At 45.5% G+C, this 10,878-nt stretch overlaps 1 protein-coding gene across 2 annotated transcripts in view; it reads left to right on the top strand.

Annotated features, from left to right (window-relative positions):
* The window catches only part of NCLN (nicalin), an 8,408-nt gene extending 298 nt beyond the window's left edge, over positions 1 to 8,110 (top strand). The window contains exons 2-15 of one of the 2 annotated variants that reach the window (XM_010141228.1): positions 196 to 340; positions 964 to 1,058; positions 1,280 to 1,360; positions 1,550 to 1,653; positions 2,072 to 2,160; positions 2,336 to 2,475; positions 2,868 to 3,046; positions 3,261 to 3,348; positions 3,440 to 3,478; positions 3,595 to 3,758; positions 4,367 to 4,420; positions 4,507 to 4,585; positions 5,922 to 6,021; positions 8,026 to 8,110. In XM_010141228.1, the coding sequence (XP_010139530.1) occupies positions 196 to 340; positions 964 to 1,058; positions 1,280 to 1,360; positions 1,550 to 1,653; positions 2,072 to 2,160; positions 2,336 to 2,475; positions 2,868 to 3,046; positions 3,261 to 3,348; positions 3,440 to 3,478; positions 3,595 to 3,758; positions 4,367 to 4,420; positions 4,507 to 4,585; positions 5,922 to 5,981 (1,317 nt within the window). In that variant the 3' untranslated portion in view covers positions 5,982 to 6,021; positions 8,026 to 8,110. Of the gene's footprint in view, positions 1 to 195; positions 341 to 963; positions 1,059 to 1,279; positions 1,361 to 1,549; positions 1,654 to 2,071; positions 2,161 to 2,335; positions 2,476 to 2,867; positions 3,047 to 3,260; positions 3,349 to 3,439; positions 3,479 to 3,594; positions 3,759 to 4,366; positions 4,421 to 4,506; positions 4,586 to 5,921; positions 6,203 to 8,025 lie in introns of those variants that run through there. The other variant, XM_010141227.1, reaches the window with a different exon arrangement.
* The last annotated feature ends 2,768 nt before the right edge of the window (positions 8,111 to 10,878 follow it).

Raw genomic sequence — 10,878 nt, 5'->3', positions numbered from 1 at the left:
TTCCAATGGGAGATGTATCTGAGAGGGAGAGAGGCTTGGGTTGCTGCAGGACTGAAAGTTCCTGTTGTAATGCACAACAAATCATATTCCAATGTTAGAACTCACCTTTCTCTCTCTGCTTTGGTTGTTAGTTGTTTTTTCTGCCCTCTTGCATGTTTAGCAGATGCTAAGTTTGTGTCTCACTTAAATCCTCAGCAATTCATGGAGATAGAGCCAGAAATGCTTGCGATGGAAACCATTGTGCCCGTCTATTTTGCGGTGGAAGATGAAGAGCTGCTGTCTATCTATGAACAAACGCGGGCTGCTTCTGCATCGCAGGGTTCTGCCTCAGCTGCAGAAGGTGAGTGCTGACAAGTGAGGGAAAGGTTTTGAGGAAGACAGGCCCGATCCCACCTCTGGGAGCAGTCTCTGTGTCGTATGCACCATGAACCAGTGTTCTGTTGCCTTCCTGTTTGTTCTTTGTTAAAATGCTTTGAGATTTAACAGAAGGAAAACATGGTATAAGAGAGAGTATTATTTAACTATATTTGGAAACAAAGTTGCATGGACTTGAGTTCTCAGCTTCACACTGTTGCAAGTAAAACAAAGCAAAACTCGGGTTAAAAACAACATCCAAGATGTTAAGTGACTGCAGTGGGTTGGTAGCAGCTGAAGCTTCTTGACTGAGCAGAAGTCACTTCAGCACTTCCATGTATTCCTGTGCTAATAACTACTGTCTTACTGACCTGCTGCTTATGATTAACTTTAGGACTGCTGGAGAAGTTTTTGGTTTAGGCAGATCAAAATTTCGGGATTTCAGGACAGAATGAAAATGCGCCGTCACCAGGATTCTGTGTCAATGCATAAACACAAGTGATAAGTGGGAGGGCTTAAATCATTTAAAGTTGGACTCTCCAAAGCTTAGTCAGTGAGGGAAATAAGGGGATGAAACTTCCCCAGGTATACTTTTTTTTTTCTTTCTAGTTCTGCTGCACACAGCAACTGCCAATGGCTTCCAGATGGTGACCAGTGGGGCTCAGAGCAAAGCCATCAATGACTGGCTCATACCCAGCGTGGAGGTGAGTTGTATATGGATTCAAACTGGCAACACTGATGGGATGCCTTCTTTTATTGGGACTTCATCAGGCATTTGGACTGATAGGGAAGGTCAGCGGGGTTTCAGCCAGGTGAGTATCTGAGCTGAGGCCACCGCAGACTCAGTGGGTGTGAGGGAGTCGGGCTCTCTTTGTACTAGCTCACAGAGGCGATGCTGAGGGTCACTGATCTCTGTCTTCTGCAGGGAAGGCTAACAGGGTTGGGTGGAGAAGACCTGCCCACTGTTGTGATAGTTGCCCACTATGATTCTTTTGGAGTGGCTCCAGTGAGTATTCTCTCTTTCTACAGCTCTCTGTTCCTGTCTTTTTTCCCATGTGGCCTCTGCTCCTGCGTTTTTCCTTGGCCTTAAAGACGTGGGGCAGTTATAAGTGGAACGTGGCGGTGTGCTATCTCAAAGGCTGTGAGAATTAAGTGTAAAGTTGTCACCTTGTCTCTGTCCCACTTTATCCTGCAGTGGCTGTCACATGGTGCTGACTCCAATGGCAGTGGTATCTCAGTGCTACTGGAACTAGCCAGGCTGTTTTCCCGGCTCTACACTTACAGACGTACCCATGCTGGGTAAGAAACTGCCCTAATCTTGGCTGAATGTGCATAGCTGAGGTCAGATAAGAAGGGCTCTTGCTCCAGACCCATAGGGTGTTACAAACAGTACCTCACTTCCTTTGCTTTGTTTTGTTTCCCTCTGAGTACAACTGCTGTTTGTGGCCAAGCTCCGTCCTTTGGTTTCTCTGCTTGGGGACAAGTGGAAGAAATTATGTGGGAAGTAGATTCCATCCTCAACCACTGGCATCTCCCCCACTCCGCCCCATCCTGCCATTACCTTAGTATGTGGCGTAGGAAGTGTTTGTTGGTGGACAGTTTGTCTTGAATGTCAGGCGCTAGCTGTTGTGATTTCACCACGCCTCCAAGGCTGGGTAAAGCAGTTCGGTAGCCATGGAGTGCTGCATGCTAACACCTTTCTGTCTTTGATGAGCAGGTATAACTTGCTGTTCTTTGCATCTGGAGGTGGCAAGTTCAATTATCAAGGAACCAAACGGTGGCTGGAAGATAATTTAGACCACACTGGTGAGTAAGGGGCTGGCATTCCAGCATGTTCTCTGGCAAGGCCTCTCTTAATATGATTGTATTAAGTGTCTAGTATGTCAGCCCTCCTGTAAGAATCTCCTTGTGTAGGCCTTGCTTTTTTGCAAATCCCAGCAAAAAACATAGCAATAAAGGTATTGGGATTTTTCTGTTCCAGATTCCAGCCTGCTGCAGGACAACGTAGCATTTGTTCTCTGCCTTGATACTCTGGGCCGAGGCAATAGCCTTCATCTCCACGTCTCAAAGCCTCCCAAGGAGGGGACCTTGCAGCATGCATTTCTGAAAGAACTGGAGATGGTAATGAAAAGCATTTTAGGTTAATGGGAACTTGGGACTTATTATGGGGAGCTGCAGCTCTCCAAGAGAGGAGGAAAGGAAGGAAGAGATGAAGAAAGGGTGTGCTATTGAAATATTTCATGTACTGTTTACCGTCACTTGATTTGAAGCGCAGACAAATCCTCATGCCACAGTCCCAAGTGAAGCAGACTAGATCTGCTGCATTTTCCATTGCACTTCCATATGGCTTGTTGCTTGCATATGGCTTTTTAATCACAGCAGCTGCGTCTTACAGGTGGAAGTGTATTTATGTTCTGAAACTCAAAAAATTTGGTCTAGGTGGACTTGGTAGTGCAAGATGGGACTATGCAGTGGGCACTGTGACACCCTGGATGGCTTGTCCTTTCCCTCAGGTTGTTGCCAGCCAATTCCCAGAGGTGAAGTTTTCCATGGTGCACAAGAAGATAAACTTGGCTGAGGACATGCTGGCGTGGGAGCATGAGCGTTTTGCAATCCGACGTTTGCCAGCATTCACCATCTCACATCTGGAGAGCCACCGGGACAGTCTGCGCAACAGCATCATGGATAGGAGGTTAGAGGCCTTAGGGAAGGCTGCAGGTGAAATCCAGCCTGTAAACACAAATTGGCCTCACGAATGCTTGTGCTGTTCAGATGGTCAGAGATGGGTGAAAAACCGCTGGGAGCTGGGCTCTGGATTCAGGCTCGTGCTTGGTGCAGTGAAAAAGGGTGGTTTCTAGAGGCAGCTGATCCTCTTGGCAAGTTCATAATCTCCTCCTTCGCTTTAGGGCACGAATAGACACTAAGGCACTAACCAGGAATACTAGAATCATTGCTGAGGCTTTGACGAGGGTCATCTACAACCTAACAGAGAAGGTAAGAGGTGCCCGTCATGCAGTGCTAGCCAGATTTGCCTTGCTCAGTCAAACTTGATTTCACCAACAGCCTGGTGTTTTTTCTCTCGCAGGGAGCACCTGCAGATCTGCAGATCTTCACGGATCAGATGGTGAGCACAGTGCATTTCCATTACCTGTGGGAAGAAAGAATCAAGAGTCTGGGATAGAGGCTTGATCTCAGTGTATGTATGGTTGACTCCCTTTCTTTGGTGGTATTTTTCTGCAGCAGATCCAGCAGGAGCAACTAGAATCAGTGATGGACTGGCTGAGCAGTCAGCCCAGGGCTGCCCAGCTGATTGATAAAGATAGCACCTTCCTCAACACCTTAGAATATTGCATGGGACGCTACCTGAAAGATGTCAAACAGCATCATGTAAAGGCAGACAAACGGTAAGACAAGACATGAAAGAACCAGCCTGGTCATGCAAACTGTTTTCCCCCTCCAATGAATTTTTTCTCCGAGCTGCAGCTTTTCTGGCTTCTTGGCATGTAGCTGGAAGTGATTGCTCTTTTCTGGTCTCCTGTCAGTTTTGGTACATGCTCTCTGTTCTCCCAGAGAAAGCTCTTCATCGTTCCTCACAGCACAGTAACAAGTCCCAGCAGCTCCCTCTGTTTGAAGAGCTTGTTTTTTCACTGTTCTCCTTCCACCCTTCCCACTCTGAGTGCTGCTTCCTCTGAGTACAGGAAAAGACGGAGATCCCTTAGAAAGCTTTCTTTAATTACAAAAAGGCAGCTTCCATCTTAACCTGCTCGGGCTGAAGCGTCTTCCGAGTGCCTCTTCTGAGACAGCTGAACAGCTTGTGTTCTGAATTGTATCCTTAGGCTTCTGACTAGGAAGAGAAAGACTTGACAACTAAAATGAGTTCAGAACTAGAATGCAAGGTGGTCGTGCTTACCTCTCTCTGGTTGGATCAGCTCTTTGGGAACAGAGGTCTGGGCTGTCCTTACTGCGGTGTCACGAAGTGTAATACAGCCTGAAGAATTTCTTCTTTTCACAGGGACCCTGAGTTTGTTTTCTATGACCAGCTGAAGCAGGTGATGAATGCATACAGGTATGGAGTTCCCTTGGGCGTGTTGGGCTGTCGCCTCGCTCTGTGGCAGTACCTGCTGTAGCAATTTCGTGTGTTCTTTATTGCAGGGTCAAGCCAGCGATCTTTGACTTGCTTCTGGCTGTCTGTATTGCAGCCTACCTTGGTGTTGCCTATGTTGCAGTGCAGGTAAGAGAAGAGAAGCAGGAGACTGATGTATTATTTTCCTCATAAATCATGTTAGCTACAGTAGCCAGTTCTCACACAGCCCCAGCAACAAAGTGGGAACTCTGAAAGGAGTAATCCAAAATAGCTGATTGTTTTGATGTCTGTGTTTTAGCATCTCAGTTGGCTGTGCTGAAGGCAATCCCTTGCCAGTCTAGTGCAGAACTGTTGTACAGAGCTCCTTCTCTTGGTCAAGGATATGCACAACTCACTTGTTTAGCTATTTTGGCTATGTAACGGCTTCAGACTGAAACTCCCTAAGGTAACTAAAACCTGCTGTAATGTTAAAGGTTTGCAGCTTGAGGTAAGTTAGGAGCAGTAGGAGATCCTTCCAGTATTTGAACTTGACATGCAGCTTAGAAATGCATCTTCAGGGAGTTGTTTTGGCTTTTTTTTTTTTTTTCCCAATGAAACCAGAAATACATCCTGTCCCCATAGTCCTGGAAACGTGATACTCCGTGCCTTGGCCAGCCAGTTTAAATTTAGTGGCTCTCTGAAGAGTATGAATGAAAGGGAAGCATTTTAGGTCACTCTAAATTTTGATCTCTTCATGTTATTATTTGTTTATTATTTGTTTGGGGAAACAAGCATTTAAAAATCCAGTGTACCAACATAAAGAAGAAGGAAGACATACTTTGATTTGTCAGCTATCTTCATTACATTTGTTATTACAAATTATTTGAAGCTGAGTTCTTGGTTATGACAAATATCTGTCAAATACCTGAAGTAGCTGCCATTGAATCAAAATGCAATTAATCAAAGCAGAATCAAAAGAGGAATTAAGTTATTTTCTAATTCACTGGTGAAATGGTGAAAGAGAAGGTCCAGTTAAAGGATTGTGAGCTAGTGGAAATCTCTGTGTTTCCCTGGTCCGTTTTTACGTTCCTGAAACTGCTAGAAGCAGTGTCTCTGTAGTGACCAGTATCATGCATGTGTTGAAATCTGAAGCTTTCTCCTCCCCTTCAGAAGGAACAGAATTGCATCAAAAAAGTGTAAAATCTTTGACAAGTGTTTGCGTCTTCACAATGGGGGTGATACAGGTGGGCACAAACCCTTCTGTAAACTGTCACTTTCTGTACAACTCCAAGTAACTGCCTTCACTGTAATAATTCCTCCCAGTTCACCAAGTCCTACACTCTCTTCAGGATGAGAGTGCTAGTGGGTGATCCAAACAAGGTATTGCATTTGCACATTCGTATTGTTTTAAGCCTTCTAGAAACTTCCCTCTTTGTGTAGAACACAGTCTTTTTCGTTAGAATTTATAAGGACTCATGGTTACTTACTTTCCTTCTGTTCCCAGCACTTTGGTCTCCTCTACAAGATGATACAGAGATTATCCCTTAAAACCAAACAGCAGTGAGGCAACGAGTCACCGCCCACAGAGCAGCACTGAGCCATCGGTGAGCCCATCAGGAACCTTCTGCCTTCCAGTGAATCCTGCTGTTTCGCTTCCTCTGTTTCCTCTTAGCTCTGCTAGAGGAGAGGAAGGCAGAAAGAAAATTAAATTTTAACTCCTGTGCACTTTTTAAGTGCTTTTCTTCACCTTCTTTTCCTGACTTGCACCATGGCTGTTTTTCTTTGGTTTTTGGCGAGGGAGGGGCTTAGACTTCAGTAGTTCCTGCAGTGTTGTTTAAACACTGAAGGGCTCGTTCTGAACAGTTTCTAAGAGTGTAAAACCAAGTCCAGCACTTTCACGGACACGTGGCATACAGCCGACTTGGAAACTGAAACTGCAGAGTAGAGGGACACGTTATCTCCGCCCAGCAAACAAGGACTTAGGGCGGTTGTTTAAAAGGAAAAAAAGGTGCACATGCAAATTAAAGAGAATACTATAAGCATGTTTTCTTATGGCTCCTCTTCCTTAAGCTCTCTGCCTGGCTTTAGGAAGATGTGCTGAGCAAGCGGTGTCTGCAGCAAGCATTTTGTCTAGTCCGTGCAGTAACGCATTCCCTTTTAGGAGGTGCACTGTAAACGATCTTCTTGTATTGGCAGAAAGAGGAAAGATTGTTAAAACGGGTTCCTTGCATTAGAGTTCTTACCAGGACGGGTTCTCTCCTCTCTCTACTGGAGGATGCGTTTTGCTCTGTACTTGATTCCTCTTAAAGTTTGTGGTCCTTGAACAGTTCATGGCTGCCACCACTCTGTGCTAAACTCTTGCTTGGTTTCTGAGGGGTGTTCTGCAGTCCCAGCTGCTGCAGGGTTGTGTTCTGTGCTGTTCCATGTATTTGAACGCACTAGTTACGTTAATAGGAAGAGCAGCCCAGCTCCTGCTGCGCTCTGACCTGTAATCGCTTCCATCTTCATTCCTTAGTTTTCACTCCAGATGGTTTCTGGATTTGGGGTGTTTTCCCATGCTCACCTGCATCTCAGGGTCTCATTTCACATTTTTCACCTTTGTTATTTCTGGAAACACTGTTCCTGGCCTGCACGTATCAGCAGGTTCTGAAAGTGCTTGTTGCTGTCCTTTCATGTGCTGCCCCCAGTGTGTATGAAGGGAGGTGGGTCACTTAGCCATTAAAGAGCAAAAAAAAAAAACCCCAAAACCTGAAGTTTTATGAATGTCATTTGAAACATGGCTGTTTCTAGAACTGTACCTAAGAGAGTGTATCTTGGAAGACATGCTCTCTGTAACTTTTATCCTTGAGCAAGCCTTATTTTTAGTTTGCTGATGCTTCTGTATGGAGAGCGCTATGTAGTTGCCCAAAATAGTTGCCAGTGCTGCACAAAGATTGGGAGGGCCAGGTGACCAGTTGTCGTTGTCATTGTCAAGCATTGTCATCATCCCAAGTCCTTCCTGAATTCCACCATCCGAGGTAAGCAGGTGCTTGTCACTACTTTTCAGTGAGAGCTGAATGCCCTTTTTGCACCACGTTGCACTTTGTTTACCCTCAAATTCTTCTGGAAAATAGATCGAGATTCTGACTACAAGTCCGAGGCTAGTTGTAGTTCTAGAAGATGTCCTGGTTCAATATGATTGTCCTGACGCTCAACAGTGTTTGAGTCCTTTCTGTAATTTGCTCTATGCACATGAGGTCTTTTCACAGGCCACGGTAATTACCTTTTTTAAAAAAATAACTACTTGTATTTAAAATAGGATCTTTTACAGACCCTGAAAAGCTCTTGTGGCTTTGAAAAGGGTTTGTGTACCCTTTTTTTGTATGCAAGGAAAATTCACGCTGTGCATCCTTGTCTGCAGCACGGCTGCTCTGTGTGCACTTGTTAGGAAAGGGGTGGTTGCGGCCAGTCGCCGTCCCTGTCCTTTGGATGGGGACAAAAGCACTGATTTCCATCCATCTTTGCTTCACTGTAGCTTTCTTTCTGGAGTCCCCTTACCCCATGGTGTGTGCTTTCTGCCACTTTAAATGTGGAGCAACTCGTTCTTCAAAGGGTCTTGTCTTTTCCAGGAGAGCATGCTGGTGTCAGTGGCTGGCTGTGGTGTCAGCAGGTGGCGTGGTACCGTGGTACCCAGCACTTCTGGAATATCAGCCTTGCAGGGGAACTTACCTTTTTCTGATCCTTTGGGTCTCTCTGCTTGCGTGAAGGGTTCATGACACTCCTCTGCCCAACAAATTTATAATGACTTCAGAAACTGCTGGAGTGGCTGGAAGACAAGCCTTGATTGTTTTCCACTGGTTTTTATGCTCTGCCCTTAGAGACTACAAATGTTGTGCTATGGGAAGGTGCATGCTCTGGACTCTGTATGTTCAGAACATGCATGGTACAGTGTCTCTCTGAGGATCTTCTCCATAGATTCTGAATATCTGGAAGTAGTTTCAGAGGCCTCCAGCTGTATCATACATTTCTAGTGTGTTACACTTGAAAAAGGGGGTGTTCCCTCCAATCCAGCAGATTACTTAACCAGATTACTTAAGGAAACCCTGTTACTTCACTGCAAAAAGTAGAAAAAAAATTATTCAGGAATCCTGCTGCAGCTTGGCACGATGCATATAAAATCTGCTGGTAGTGGGCAAGGGAAAACAGAGCAGGCCTGGAGCATTCTTCTTTGCAGCAGAGACTGTCAGCCTTTGGTCTTCCAGCCACAAAGGCAACCCCGTGTAGTTGCAGCTATGTCCCTGTCAAGGCTGTAGCATTAAAGCAGCCACTTTAGCTCCTTGTGGTCTCAACAATAAACTGCTGACGCTCCTGATGCAGAGCCGGAAGCCAGCGCCAGCTGGATGGAAGAAAGGTGGATAGAGGTAAACGAGGAGAGCTGCGCAGCCTGAAGGGCAGTTGGGATAGTACATCTGCCTCTCCCACAGAAAGGTAGTTGTCCCACAGTCTGATTGGATGCATTTTGTGTATCTCTAGCTGCCTGCCATAGAACGTAGTTTTTGCTACAGATAAGGGTTTATGCTTGTGATCAGAGTGCATGTGCTCTGAAACATTGACTGTCTCGGAACTGAGTGTATAAATTCCAGCCTTCCCACAGCTAGAACAGACTGCCCATCCTGGGAGTGAACTTAGTTCCCGCAGTGCTGTTTCCTTTGGGAAGTTGACAGAGAAGCTTGTAAGTAGACCCTGCTATTCTGCTAGGCTCTGAAAAAGCAAGAATAATGGTGCTGATCCAGAACTGCAGCATATCTGATCATTTCTGTCACCAACATGACACACAAAGGAAGAAATCCCACAGCCGTTCTGGTAAAGTAAAAGTTCTCCACAACACTGCAGAAGAACTCCGTGTAGCCCATTCCTGTTGCCCCTATTTTTAGCTATCCTTTTTATCAAGAGTTTGCCTCGCCTGGGAGCAAGAAGCGTGGGAAGCTTGTGTCCACATATACACAAGTGGCTAGCAGTTGATTCTTCTAGCCGTAAAACAATTTTCTTTGCTGCCTGTCTGACTTCACCTGGTGCTGTCAAAGTCTGCAGCTCAGAAATATCCAGTTTTTCAACAGGGTTTAAGCACTGAAGCCATTCGTTCCTTCTGTCCGCTCCCACCCACACAGGCACTGGTGGGGATGGTATGCGAGTAGTTTGGACTGTTGTAGTCTCCCAAATAAGAGAGGTGGCTCATTGTCACGAATGAAGTACTGCTGTACAAGATGAACTCCACCCTTGTACTCAGTGCCAAGAGGAAAGACCCTGAAGCCAGAATGGTACTAGGTAGCTGGAGGAGTCACCACAATCTATTTAGATGTTTAAAAACACAGATACCCAAAATTGTTGTGGGGCTTGGTTTTGTCTGTCTGTCTGTCTATTTGAAATGATGTGGTCTCATGTCCATTGCACAAGCCAAAACGCTGAGCTGCTCCTGCACCTTGTGGCCAAGCTGTGTTCTGCGTTGAAGAGCTGTTCAGTCTTGACTCGCCATCTGAAATGGTGGGGGTGCTGCTGTATGTCTCAGTAGACCCGGCCGCTGGGTACTCCAGTGCGGGCTCCTGCTTGCTCACTTCGATCTGCTTAGTTTCCATTTGTAGTTACTGGCTGGCAAAACTTAGAGGTTATCACCTGGAATATTTGCAGCTCAGGAAAAAGAGTTTGACTTATCTAGCAATGTTAACTCAATTATTTATCTCTTGTGTGTCCTAAAGAACAAATGTATATTGAGGTGAATATTTAAAAGCTAATAGAAAATTCAATGCAGCTGATTTACATATTTTTTCTGACTATAAATGTAATAATATTTAAGTATTTTAATGTTTTCATTTCCTTCTTTGTTTGTCCCTTTTTCCCTTGGAAAAATAAACTGAATGAGTAGGTTTGATGAACAAATTTGTTGGAGAATTATCTGCTGCTAGAAGCCCAAAACACTGGAATCTCTTTGCATTATTTGGAGTAATAGACCCCCTGTGAAAGGGAAAAAATGCATGTGTTTGAGGGCTTGCATCATCCCTTTTATACAGTCAGAAGTAAAACAGTATGACAGAAACCATTCACAGACCCTGAGCAAGATGCCAGCATCTTGAGGTGAGCAAATTCCCATTTATTTGAAGGGTTTGTGCTGCCTTGAAGCAAATGCTTTCTATGCAAGAGAGCTTCAGTACTGTGAAAAACCGGCTACCGGAGCAGCCAGCCGTGTGCTAGTGGGAGAGGGTTGTGCCTCTGTCGTTACCAATCCACTCTTCAAACTGTTTATCAAAATGAGAAACACTGCAAGAGGTTTTTCCCTTGAGCACGAGTCAGTCCAAGTCTGTGGCACCACAGCGGTCGTGGTGCAGAGCGGGAAAGTGTCCCAAGCACCCCAGGAGCGGGGAGACGCAGCTTGTGCTGCGGGTCTGCGTGCTCCCCGGAGAGACCTTTCTCTCAACATCAGCTCCCCG

This window comes from Buceros rhinoceros, unplaced genomic scaffold (assembly GCF_000710305.1).
Source record: "Buceros rhinoceros silvestris isolate BGI_N320 unplaced genomic scaffold, ASM71030v1 scaffold29928, whole genome shotgun sequence".
Lineage (NCBI taxonomy): Eukaryota > Metazoa > Chordata > Aves > Bucerotiformes > Bucerotidae > Buceros > Buceros rhinoceros.
This window is presented reverse-complemented; position numbering and strand designations above follow the sequence as displayed.